We start from the raw sequence: 13,172 nt of genomic DNA on the forward strand, positions 1-13,172 counted from the left end.
TTTATAAGAGGGAGAGAGAGAGAGAGAGAGAGAGAGAGAGAGAGAGAATCAAGTAGGCTCCATGCTGTCAGCACAGAGACGGATTCGGGGCTTGATCTCACAAATGGTGAAATCATGACATGAGCCAAATTCAGGAGCTGTACAGTTAAGTGACTGAGCCACCCGGGTGCTCCCTGCATTACTTTTATTTTATTTATTTATTATTTGTTTATTTTTAAATGTTTACTTATTTTTGAGACTGCGTGTGCATGTGCACGGGGGAGGGGCAGAGAGAAGGGGACAGAGGATCCAAAGGGGGCTCTGTACTGACAGCAGCAACCCCAATGTGGGGCTTGAACTCACAAACTATGAGATAACCTGAGCCGAAGTCAGATGCTTAGCCAACTGAGCCACCCAGATACCACTACTGCCCCCTCCCTCCCAATTTACTTTTAAGAATTTTAAATCAAGGGCACGTGCCTGGCTCTGGCTCGGTCAGAAGAGCATGCGACTCTGGATCTCGGGGTCATGAGTTCAAGCCCTACTTTGTGTGTAGATTACTTGAAAAAAAATCCTTAAACCAGAAAATAAGAGCTACCAATTAATCCTTCCAGCATCTGTGACATAGATGAGATAGATTCCTGCTTTATCAATGATAAAATAGACTGAGACGTGACCCCGTATCAAATACTAAGAGCACAAGTGGGATTTAACCCAGATCTGGCTAACTTCAAAGCAGTGCCCTTAGCCACTCTCCTGCATTGTGCCATTCCTCTCTGAGGCCCCGGCCCATGGGTGTAGCAGCCCGGAGTGCTCGAAGGACCCCCAGGGCATGGGTGAGAGGAGCCCCTGGGCTGCATAGAGCTGAGACTGAAGAGTCAGTGCCCTGCTGATGGCAGGGTGCCCTGGCAGCCCTGTCTTCCCTGCCTTCCACCCAAGCCTAAGAACAGAAATTGGAACTCGCTTAGCTCCCAGAATGCATGCATCATTTGGCAGCTAAGGGGAATAAGACTCGAGCCGAGATACCATTGACCTCAAGGCTGGGCACGGATGTGGTCAGCCGGTGCAGGGAGTTAAATGACCATTGTCCCCCCCCGTCCCCGTCTGTGCTGTAGGTCTCCAGTGTCCGCATGCAGGGGCTCCTCTTACTGTTCTTTGCCAAGCATCAGCATTTGCCCTTTGTCCAGATCCTCTCTACTAAATCCACCCCCACTGGCCTCTTCGGCTACTGGGTAAGGCCTGAGTTATTGTCTGTGTCGTGAGCTGGGAGGCCTCCTACCACTGGGCTGGGGAGGGCTGGGTACTTTAGAGGTGAGCAAATAAAAAGGGGGTGGAATGAATCTTCACATTATTCCAGGCCAGTGCCCCACATATCTGCTCTCCTGCCCCTAGGAGCTGAGCACCCCTGAGAGCTCAGACCGGGTGAGATGGGCTCTTAGATGAAGAGGTTGCTCCAGGGAGCTGAGTGCCTGGCCCTGCGATGGGAAAGGGGAGGTGATTCTCACCCAGAGCAGCTTCCCACCCTTCTGCCCACCTGTTCTCCCAGGGGAACAAAGGGGGCATCAACATCTGCCTGAAGCTTTATGGCTACTATGTCAGCATCATCAACTGCCACCTGCCCCCGCACATGGCCAACAATGACCAGCGGCTGGAGCACTTTGACCGGATCCTCGAGATGCAAGACTTTGAGGGACAGAATATCCCCAACATCCTGGACCACGAGTGAGCATGCGTTTGCGGACTGCCGCCCCTGTCCCCACCCCCACACCAGCCCGGGCTAGCACCCTCCTCAGGCAGCTTGGGCTCCCCTCCCACCCTTTCCCAGCCTCTTCCCTAACACTCCGTCTGCTCCCTGTCCAGCTTTGCCTGCCTAGGGTCTGGGACCCCTTCCTTTTCCCTGGCCCCCTGGCCCGCCTGGGAAATCGGGACTCTTCTGAACATCCCCAACTGAGAATGACGTGCTTCCTTGAGGTTACCCACAGGGAGCTGGTTCTCAGCTTGCCTGGTGGCCAGTTGAGGGAGGCAGTGGGAAGGCTAGAGCCCACTCTGTATTGTTACTTGCCCCCAGGGGTTGATCCCGTTGGCTCAGAGGACAGGGAAGTAGGTGGCCATCAGCACAGTCCAGTAGGACCCGTGCCACATCCTCACCAGTACTGGCTCCTCTCCCAGCATCGGGCGCCTTACATGCCCCTCGAGCTCTGTGCCAGAGGAGTGAGTGGCCCTGGGGTCCGTTGCTCCCGCCTTCTCTTACCGCATCACAACCCTCAGCTGCCTTCTTGTGTCTCTGCAGCCTCATCCTCTGGTTTGGAGACATGAACTTTCGGATCGAGGACTTTGGGCTGCATTTTGTTCGGGAATCCATAAAAAATCGGCGCTACAAGGACCTGTGGGAGAAGGATCAGGTACCAAAGGAGGGAAGAAGGGTCCATAGGGGTGATCTGAGCCCGTTGTGGAGGCCCAACATCAAATGTGGGGAGCCCTGCTTAGGGGTTCCCAGGCCTCCAAAGCCCCTGTTCCCTTTCCCCCCGGGGGCCTGGTCTTCACCTGGAGGAAGTGCTGGGTGTGTGCTAAGACAGGGAACGTGAAGGGCTCCAGCCTGCTGCGGCCGCGCACCGGGCACCGACTCTCCCGTGCCCTGTTGTCTTTCCCGTCCCCAGGCTCGCTTGCCTTCGGGAGGATGAGAAAGTACCCCTTTGGGGGGACCCCGGCTACCCAAACACACTGTGATACATGTCTGCTGGTGGCTCCCAGACAGATGGAATTCAAAGCCGGGTCCCTAGAGTCCAAGGACTGGGAAGTGGCTGGCAGCTGCCTCTCGTGGGACTATGGCGTGATGTTTCCAGAAGGATTCAGCTGCTTTCCTCAGGGTGGAGCGGGGACGGGCTGCTGAGGCTGCCACCGGGGCGGCAGGACGTGAAGTGTCGCTAGCCTCCTGCCTAGCCTGCTGGCATGTGCTCGTCCCTTGAATGGAGTGTGTGCTGGGCCACTGGGTCAGGACTCCTAGGAGATGGGACTGTGCCTTTCTCTCCAGCTCAACATTGCCAAGAGACACGACCCACTGCTCCGGGAGTTCCAGGAGGGCCCCCTGCTCTTCCCACCCACCTACAAGTTTGATAAGAACTCCAACAACTACGATACCAGGTGAGGGGGCCCCGGCAGGCGACAGTCAGCCCGCCTCGGATTGGAATTAGCCTGCGAGGAGGAAACGCGGGGCCAAGAGGCTGGGGAAGTTGGGCCGTGTGGGCCCGAGTGGCAGAGGAGGCCACCTCCCAGTGCCAGTGTTAGGAAAGCAGGAGCAGGTGCAGCTGGCCACCGCCCCAGGAATGGCACCTCCCACCCGCTCACCTGACCGTGGGAGCTGCCCCAGGTTGTCCTCGGGGAGCGGGAAGGTGCTGACAGGGCTGCAGGGTGGGGGTGGGGGCAGGGCGGGGAGGGCGAGAGGAAGGGGGAAAGCAGCCGATCCCTCACTCGGGAGGGACTGTATTTCTGCATTCTGGGCCCCCTTCCCCATACTTCCCCAGGCTTTCTGGCCCCTCCCAGGCAGGGGGACAGAAAGCTCCGCTGAGCCAGTTACTGGTATGAGGGGTCCTGCCCCAGCTGTGAGTGAATCGGGTACTACTCAGGAAGATGAAGTAGTAGTTGTCAGTGGGGAAATTTATGGGGAACAATATAGAGACAGAGCTGTCAGAGGTACAGCTCTGCCACTCGTCGGCTGTGTGACCTTGGACAAGGTGTTTAAGCCTCAGTCTTGTCATCTATAAAATGGGGATGATAATGTAGAGAATTGAATGAGACCTTGCATGTGCTCATCCAGGTGGCCTGACACCTGGTAAGCATGGTGACGACTGCTATTATTAGACTCATGTCTTCAGGTGGTAGTTTTACTAAGAACCTTCCTAAGAAGCCGAGAAAGGGCCAGGTAACCACCAAAACTTTAAGCTCGGGCAGAGGGTCAAAAGCAGCTCCGGCATGGAGTCCCTGGCCCAATTGGGCAAGGCTTCTCGTCTCTTTGAATAGGGGCACCTGGCTGGCTCAGTTGGTTGACATGCGACACTTGATCCCAAGGTTGCGAGTTCGAGCCCCACATTGGGTGGAGACATTACTTAAAAATAAAATGTTAACAAAAGAAAAAGAAGAACCCCTCACATGTTCTGGGGGTTTTGTTTCACCTGGACCAGCTGCCTCATTTATTCCTCACAATGGGGCTGTCTTGTGAAGGAGGTGGGGGTGCCTCCAGCGCATCACCTCTGGAATTTAGGGAGGGGACAGTTATCTCCCCCACCAGGCCAGGGGGAGGGGCAGAGCTGATGGCCCTGTGGGCCCTGTGCCGGAAGGGGATGGCACAGCCACAGCGGCCCCTCCACGGAAGGGGGTGAGGGCCAGCCATTTCAGGAGTGTGGAGCAAGACAGGGTGGGGTCATGGCCCGGGCAGTGTACACAAGAAGAGGCCACGAACCCTGGAAATAGAGTCTAGCCTGGGCAATGGAACGGGCCAGAAAGGAGGTAAGAGGGCAGGTTCTGGCCAGCCAGCTGGCCCGGGTCCCCGGCTGCAGGGGCACCACCAGTCTCCCCAGCCATTAGTTGGAAAGAAGACCTATCGGGAATTGGGAGGCGTCCGTGGGACAGGCCCAGGCCTTGGGGGCTGGGATCCTCTGCCAGTTGACTTTAAATCCTCGCTTGTCAGTGGGAAGAGAGCTGCTGGCAGGCCGTGGGGCCAGGGTTCACTTTGTCCCCACCCCCAGGTACGGTAGGGAAACCAGGAGACGGGGAGTTGTTGCAGGCAGCTGAGTCTAGGCTGTGGTCGGCAGGGGCTGAGACTGGCTAGAAGGGCCCCGAGGTGCTAAAGGACTTCAGAGGACCTCCCACGAAAGCTTGGCCAGAGTGGCAGAGTTGGCGCTGAGACCTAACTGGACTGTGTGGCCCACATGCTTCCCTCCAGCCCACGGTACCTCCACGTTCACAGCCAGTCTTGCCAGCAGCAGCAGAAATGAGGGCAGGGGCGGGACAGGCTTGTGAAAGAGGAGGCAGGTGCCTATTTCCACATGACAGATGCAAGGGGCGTTGTGATCGCCGTTACTGCGCGCTGGCCATGCGTCTGTGTAACCAGACTGTTAACTCACCCTTGAAAACTCAGTTCAGGCATCATGTCTGTCAGAGGCCTTCCCAACGTTCCCCCATCCTGCCCAGAGCTCTCTCCTGCCCGGATGCTGCTTGAAAGCCTCGCACGTACCATGCTTTCAGTTCGCTCTCAAGACACGGTGTGCTCTTCTCGCTCTACTCCGAGTGCCTGGAGAGACTGGGTCTGATGTATGACCGTCTCTGTGTGCTGCTTAGTGCCCGGCCTGTGTTGAATTGGGGGCCTGAGAGGACAAAAGGACAAAAGATAAGGCATTTAAGGAGCAGCCAGCCTATTAGAGAGTCCCACCCATAGCAAGAGATCCAAATAAAGACTCTCAAGTCCGGGAGTCGGCCAGTAAAAGGTTCTAGAACTCTGTAAGTTGAGCGAATGGTGAGGAGCCAGGCAGCTGGAGCTAAGAGGAGTCCGTTAGAGCTGCTGTCAAGGACACAGCAGAGTTTGGCAGAAAGAAGGGCGGACATTGCGGTCAGTCAGCAGCACCGATGAGAGTCACCTTGAGAAGAGACTGACCAGCTCTACAAGGTGACCGTACGTGAGCTGTGTGCAGGGCAAGGTACGCATGCAGCTTTGCCCAGCCACGGCAGCGCCCGAGCCAAGATGTAATGAGAAACGAGGTCAGCTCCATTACAGGGGAGGGTGAAAGGGCTCAGAGCGGGAAATCCTGTTAAAGTCAGGGATTGCAATAGGGTTTTGTTACAGTCGACATGAGCTTGGTCAACCTCTAGGCAGTGAGCAGAGGATATTAGGATTGATCTAGTCAAGACACAGGCCCAGAGTTCAGTGAGACAGGTAGAAGCCATCTACAGGGAGTAGAAGAGAAAGGTCCTTTTCCAACCTAGAAATGGAACACATCACTACTTCGGGGTAAGTAAATTGGCTCAATTTCCTAGCTCCTAAAGAGAAATTTGCAAAGCTACCCGGTTTCAGTTTTTCTGAAGTTAGGACATACTAACATCCAGCAGCAATTCTTGTACTCAGCCACACCATTCAGCCAAAAAAGCATAAGTGAGGTCCAGTTCTGTGAGGCATGTTATGAGCCAGGTCTGGCTGCTGGGAATCGGCCACGGGGGAGTGCTGTGGAAGGAGCATGGACTTCATTAGACCTGGGCAAACGTCTGACTTCGGCCTGGACAGGGTGACCTCTGAACCTGTGTCTTGTAGGAGGCAAATGCAACCTGTAACATTCCTCCGGTGTGGGGGGGATTAGAACAGCCCGGAAGACACCTGTCACACTGTTTAGGACCCCATGTTTTGCTCTTGTTACATTTAGAACGGAGACTGGGGGAACAAATATAATATTTAATTTGTACACATTTAACTTGTTTCTTGTCTTTTGTTTATCAAACAAGCTCTTTCAAGACCTTGTCAATCCCGTTTTTCAGATCCCCAGTTGCCTGGCGTGTAATAAGGGCTCGGTAAATCTTTGTTGAAAGACTGAACGGTACAGGTGCCCCGTGATAAGCCTGGGCCAGGCCGTGGAAAAGGAAGAAAGGGAGACAGGCTGAGGAGTACTGAGGAAGGAGAGACAGGCTGTGGTCAGGACTTGGGGAAGATCTTGAAGTCGCCATAACAGGGAAGTTGAGGAGGGGGAACACTTTGAAAGGGAGAGTGGTATGTTTGTGTGGTGCATTACCAAGTTTAAGCGTTGCTAGGTACTGGCTGTGGGTTCAGTAGGTTTGGAGATTCTGTTTATGGTCTCTGCGATGCAAATAGCACATTCAGATGTGCTCTGAACAGTCCCCAGAAGAGTGAAGAGTTGAAACGACCCAAGGAGCCCCAAACGGATGTGCTTTAGCCAGTTAGCACTTTCTGACCACTCCCTTGTGCACATTAATTCATTTGGTCCTCACAATGTCTCTTTGAAGTAAGTACTGTTATCGCCCCATCTTAGAGTTGAAGAAACTGAGGCTTAGAGTTGTGAAGTCACTTGCCCAAGGGCACATAGCTTTCTCTCTCTCTCTTTTTTAAACTCAATTACCAGTTAATTATAAAAAGATATAATTCAGGAACAGGCAGATGAAAAAGATGTGTAGGGCAAGGTATGGGGAGAGGGCAAGGAGCTCCCATGCCCTCTGAGCCTGCCACTCTCTTCAAATCACGTGTTTGCCAACCAGAACCACATGGCTCTTAACTAACAGAGAAAGACCTTTCCCCCGACTCCTGTTGTCTGATTGTGGAGTCAGTTTACCAGCGAGACACCATTCTGCCTCCGTTGCTAGAAGACTGTATTGCTGTTGAATTGACAACATTATGTCAGAAATGTTAATTTAAAACAGTAAATGGCTGGGGAGGGGGGTGCCTGGATGGCTCAGTTGGTTGAGCAACCAACTCTTGATGTCAGCTCAGGTCATGATCTCATGGTTCATGAGATCAAGCCCAATGTGGGGCTCTGCTCTGATAGCACAGAACCTGCTTGGGATTCTCTCTCTCTCTCTCTCTCTCTCTCTCTCTCTCTCTCTCTCTCTCTCTCCTCTCTCTCTCACTTACACTCCCTCAAAAAGAAACAAACTTAAAAATTAATTAAAAACATTAATGGAATGAAACAGAAGACAAAAATAGCATTTCAACCTGCTTATTAGCATTTGAAACTGTATACGTTAGGATTCGATGGACATTTTTGAGGAGAGAGGTCAAGTTTGGGGTTTTAGTTAGTTTGGGTTCCACAAGCCATTGAGTACCTACTGTGTGCCAGGCTCTGCACTAATGCTAAGGATACACAGGGGACCGAAGAGCCAGTCGTGCCTTCCGAGCTCACGCCAAACGCCATGCTGACTGGGAAACAGGAAACAGCAGCGCTGTATAACATAATTGGGGAAGCTCTGGTGTAAAATGCTTTGGAAGCAAAAAGGAGAGCTCAAAGGTGGCTTTATGACAAAGACAGCTTTGGAATCATGCATCTCCCTGTGAAGAAGGGTATTCCAGGCAGCAAACACTGCAAGAGTAAAGATCCCGAGGCTTAAGAGTCACTGTGGGGGACGCATCCGGGACAGTGGTGGGAGATAAGGTAGGACGGGTGTTAGACTCCTGAGCACCTTGAAAGCCGTACTTGGGCACCTGAGCTTATTTCTGGAGGCATGAAGATTCCTTAAAGGTTTTAAAGTAGGGAACCATCTGACCAGGCTTGATCACTCTTCTTTTAAAATAAAGGGAGAGGGGTCACCCTGGTGGCTCAGTCGGTTAAGTGTCCAACCCTTGATTTCGGCTCAGGTCATGATCTCGTGGTTCGTGAGTTCAAGCCCCCCAGTGGGTTCTGTGATGACTGGTGTGTGCTTGGGATTCTCTCTCTCTCTCTGTTCCTACCCCACTCGCTCGCTCACTCTCAAAATAAATAAATAAACTTAAAAAAATTGAAGGGGACGGAACCCAGAATAGCACTGTACCCCCACCCCACCCAGTTCCAGGACCTGGCGTCCCCCTTTGGAGGGTGGAGCCTGGTTGGCCAGCCAGTCTTCGAGAACACCGGGAGCAGCCTGGGCACGGCTGTGTTAGGAGTGTGAGACTCGCCTGTCTTGGGCAGCTACAGTTAACCTCGGGGAGGAAAGCTCCCCCTCTTGTCTCTACGAGAGAGCTTGTGAGCAAAGAACAGGTGAGCAGGCTCTCAGTGGAGGACACTCGAAGACAGAGAGTCACAGTAGCCAGTGACTACAGAGTTTACTTTGTACCTCCCTCTGTGCTAAATATTTTTTGTGCTTTATCATGTAATCACGTCTCAGCAACCCTATGAGGTAACTGTTACTACCTTCATTTTGCAGATGAGGAGGCTGGGCCCCTGGAGGGGTTGGCATGGTGATTAAGAGCGTGTGCTCTGTGGTCACCCACCACCTGCCCCTGAATCCTGGCTCTGCCACTTGGGAGCTGTGTGACTTTGGGAAAGTTACTTCCCCTTTAAATCTCCACCTCTCCACCTGGGAAAGAGTGGAGCAAACAGTATTGAAGGCAGGCACAGCCTCAGCTTCCCTACATGCGGCCCTTTGCTTTTCTGGGGTTGCGCCTTTAGTGAGGGGGAAGCCAAAGTCACGCTCACGTCTGACTCCCAAGTCCAGACCTCAGAAAAGCTTTGAAAAGGAAATGTTTCTGAATGACAATTTGATTCATAAAAATGGAGACCAGGCTGAAGGTCCTTGGCGGAGTCTGACGAAGGCCAGCATACTTTTTGGTTCCGTTGGGCCCCCTCCTGTCCGCTGCATACCGTATCCGGCTGTGGCCCAGGGGTCTCATGGCCACTGATAGGTCCTGGTGTTAGGGGCTCCAGCAAGCTCGTGGGGTACCTTCCTGCTCTCCTGCCAACCCTTCTCTCCCCATTCTTTTCCTCCCCCTGCCAGTGAGAAGAAACGCAAGCCCGCATGGACTGACCGCATCCTGTGGAGGTTGAAGCGGCAGCCCCGGGCCAACCCCCACACCCCAAAGCTGCCAGCCCCTCACTTCCAGCCGTCTCTGAGGAGCTACGTCAGCCACATGATGTACTCCATCAGTGACCATAAGCCTGTCACCGGCACCTTTGACTTGGAGGTGAATTTCTGGGCCGCCTGGTGCTGGACAGTGCCCGGGGCGGGGCCACCTCCCAAACCCTCCAGCCCTGGATTCTAATATCAGCACATCTCCCAGGGGAGACCTGTAGGAGGACACCATTGCCACTCCTCCCAGGTCAGGTGTCGCAGCTCTTAGAAGCTGTTGAAGGCGCTGTCAGAAATGTGTTCAGACCCTTTGTGAATAGGTTTCCATTTCCTCCTGGTGCCATCCCTTGGGGCTAATGAGTTCCATTATGCTTATTACCTACTATGAAATAGGACATCTTCCGTTTGTCCTAAACCCACCCGGATCAGGTTGCAAAGGGAGCTCCCTCCATCCTTGCATCTTCCCATGGAACGACCAAGGCAATGTCTTCCTTTGTGACCTGCTGGCTGCCCTTATCCTTCGCTTTTCCATACTGGTTTGTCTGTCCGTTACCATCGTGTCCCTTCACATGCCTATAGCCGCTCTCCCCAGAGCCTTGGGTCAGGAACCCTAGCTAGAGGCCTGGGAGCAGCTACCTGGCTTCTTTCTTAAACCTGGCAGCAACTCCCCCATTCTCCCCCACCGTCACCCCTCAGCACTTGACCCTCTGCTTGGTTGCCCACCTGGCCCCCAGCCCCATCTTCCCTGGCAGGGCAAGCCACCCACGACACGCCTTTGGCTCCTCCTTCAGCTGGCCAGCCAAGGTCTGATACTTTCTTGGGGCAGCCTGGCAGAGTTCAGCGCCCACCCCCTTGGGTGCCCTCTTTTCCCCTACTGACCCTGATGGATTGGAAGGGCACAGCAAGGACATTCGTCTCAGAGAAGGGAATGATGCTATGGGATTTCAATCCCTTTCCCACTCCTGCGTGTAGCTGATGCCATTGGTGACTGCCCCATTGATCACCCTGATACCCGAGGGCCTGTGGACCATGGAGAACGACATGTTGATCAGCTACTCCTTGACCCCAGACTTTCTCAGCAGCCCCTGGGACTGGATTGGACTGTACAAGGTGATGTGGCGGGCAAGGCGTGGCGTCCATCAGCCATACCCCTCTGTTTATCCACCCTGAGGGTTTATGGGAGGTGGGTGCACCCTGAGGAGCTCGCGCTCATCACCCACAGGGACCCTTGCCCACCGAGGGGCAGTGAAGGGGAGGGGGCCTACACCACAGTGGCCAGCCTGAGGGACAAAACCATCCCCTCCTCAGGACTTGCCCTGGGTCCTGTGTCCTCCCAGACCTCTGACTGCCCAATCCCCTCTCCCACAGGTGGGGCTGCGCCACATTAATGACTACTTGTCCTACGTCTGGGTCAAGGACAACCAGGTCTCCTTCAACGATGGGCTGAGCCAGGTACCTGCCCCCTCTCCTCAGATAGGTGTCCCACGTCTCGGGCACAAGGCCTTGCCTGAGCACTGCTCTCTCTCGGAAGGAACGGACGGTGGGATAACTTGTTGCCGAGAGCTGCGTGGGGCCCAGGCCGGGGAGCTGACCCCATTCCTATGCATCCTCCCCTCCAGGTGTACTTCAATGTCAGCGATATCCCTGAGACTGAGGACCAGTTTCTCCTCTGTTACTATAGCAACAATCTGCATTCTGTGGTGGGGATAAGCAAACCCTTCAAGGTATGGGATGCTGCTGGGGGGAGGGGACTGTCAGAGGACTTGAGCTCCTCATCGCTTCTCCAAGGCCACGGGCCGAGGAACCCACTTGTACCTTCGAGCCGCATCCATTGAGAACAGGAGTGATGGAAAGGCACAAAGGAAAATCTGCTCTTCCCCACCCCACCCCACCTCCACCTCCACCTCCACCTCTACCTTCTCACCGCCTGCTTTATCCCTGCAGATCCAGCCTGCCTCCTTCTTGGCGGAGGACCCACTGGGTGAAGCCCAACCCCATATCTGAGCCCAGATGAGAATGGATCCAGGGCGGAGGCCAGAGCTGGCAGCCAGCTCTGCCTACCACTGCCAGGCGCGCAGGGGGCCCGGCCCCCAGAAGAGGCAGCAGGTATCCTCCACCTCCCAGGGGGAGCTCTAGCCATACTCTTATGCTCTCTCTCCAGCCCAGAGTTCTGGAATTGGCCACTCAAATACAGGTTTTTGTTGCTGAGATGTGAGTGCAGCCAGCTAGTTTGTCAACAGTGAAGACCTAGGACAGGCCACTGGATGGGGGAAGGACCCTCCCGCCTACATCTCGTCCCTTGATTTTCCCCACACACACTTCCAGTCATGCCCAAGCAGGCGTGCCAGGCACATGCCCCATCTGGCAGAGGCCTACATTCTTGTCACGCCATCCTGGGCCTCAGGCTGCCGGGCGGGGGGGGCGGGAGGTGGATGCTCACATTTGCACAGTCTCCCTAGACTGGTTGGCACAAGCACCCTGGGTTCCAGGAGTCTTGGCATCTCACTGCCTGTGCCCCTGAGGGATGGGCAGAGGGCCTGGGGTCCCTGCTTTCGGCAAGGACTAAGTGGGCAGGATGGAGGGCCCTCCACCCAGGCTCTCATGTAGAGGCTGGGCAAGGTGATTGCCCTGCCACCAGTACCCCCACCCCAGGATGGCCCAGGGCCGGAGCCGAAGAGTGAACCCGGGTTCACTTCTGCTGGGGGGTCAGGCTCCGTGCCCCAACCTGCCCTCTTGTGAAGGCACAGACTTTTCCAGGGTGTTCCTTGCCCAGCCGTGCCCATCTGCCCCTCATCTGCTGCGGTCGCTGGCCAGAAACCTGCCCTCTCTCTCGACTGCCCTAGCACCCAGAAGGGAGGCAGGCAGAGAAGAGAGCCAGAATGTAGATGTACTGGAGAATCTGGCCTCAGGGCTTTTCAGAGAGCACTCTCTAGGTGCTGTGTGGGCACTCCGTCCCACCTCCCACCACTTGCCTCCAGCCACTGGTGAGTCAACAGCCCTTCTCCCAGAAGACACCTCAGGGAGCCTGCTCTGTGATCGTCACGCCCATCCTATGACCTGAGAGTGAGGGACTCTGCCGTCGCTCTGTGATCCATACTCCACCCTGGGAGCCGCGTGTACCATCAAGAACTGTCCCCCTGGCTTCTCGTGGCCCATGGCTGTCTGTGTTCTGTGTCTCTTGTATTGGGGGATGATTAGAAACATGACTTTTGCACTTGTGTGTGTGTGACTCCATGATGGTGGTGGCGGTGGTGGTGTGACTGTGGCACATGGTAAACGGGCCCTAGCTAGACTCGAGGACAAGGGCCCTGTAGATCCAGACTAGACTTTCTGTGTCCGAGAGTAGCAGATACTGCCTGGATGGGAACGGGATGCCTTTCCAGGATGGTGGCCTTCTGGGTCCCTGGCACAGTTGGGACGAGCCACCTATGTAGTTAGGCACTTCGTTTACTTTGCTGTGAAGCGGAGTGCATTTCTGGGAACTGACAACTCAGAAAAGGTGCTTATTCTGCACCCACTGGTTCAGCCCTCCTCCCCGTAGTCTTGAGCCTTTGTCCCAGGTCCAACTATCCAAAAACGTCGCCATCTTTTCTCTCTGCCCCACCTTTTCCCCACATCTCCCTGCCCCAAGCCCTCCACGGTAACCTCTGTCCCTGCCCCAG

General features: G+C 54.8%; 1 protein-coding gene across 5 annotated transcripts in view; it reads left to right on the forward strand.

The window, feature by feature from the left end:
- Positions 1–12,724, forward strand: part of INPP5K (inositol polyphosphate-5-phosphatase K) — an 18,199-nt gene extending 5,475 nt beyond the window's left edge. For 3 of the 5 annotated variants that reach the window (XM_077749920.1, XM_077749917.1, XM_077749921.1), the window contains 9 exons: positions 1,095–1,211; positions 1,526–1,701; positions 2,270–2,381; positions 3,011–3,120; positions 9,439–9,625; positions 10,483–10,620; positions 10,879–10,962; positions 11,130–11,234; positions 11,455–12,724. In XM_077749920.1, coding sequence (XP_077606046.1) covers positions 1,095–1,211; positions 1,526–1,701; positions 2,270–2,381; positions 3,011–3,120; positions 9,439–9,625; positions 10,483–10,620; positions 10,879–10,962; positions 11,130–11,234; positions 11,455–11,514 — 1,089 coding nt within the window. In that variant the 3' untranslated portion in view covers positions 11,515–12,724. The remainder of the gene's footprint in view (positions 1–1,094; positions 1,212–1,525; positions 1,702–2,269; positions 2,382–3,010; positions 3,121–9,438; positions 9,626–10,482; positions 10,621–10,878; positions 10,963–11,129; positions 11,235–11,454) is intronic. The other 2 variants (XR_013331500.1, XM_077749918.1) reach the window with 2 other exon arrangements.
- The last annotated feature ends 448 nt before the right edge of the window (positions 12,725–13,172 follow it).

The sequence above is a fragment of the Crocuta crocuta genome, unplaced genomic scaffold, assembly GCF_008692635.1.
Source record: "Crocuta crocuta isolate KB4526 unplaced genomic scaffold, BGI_CrCroc_1.0 scaffold149, whole genome shotgun sequence".
Lineage (NCBI taxonomy): Eukaryota > Metazoa > Chordata > Mammalia > Carnivora > Hyaenidae > Crocuta > Crocuta crocuta.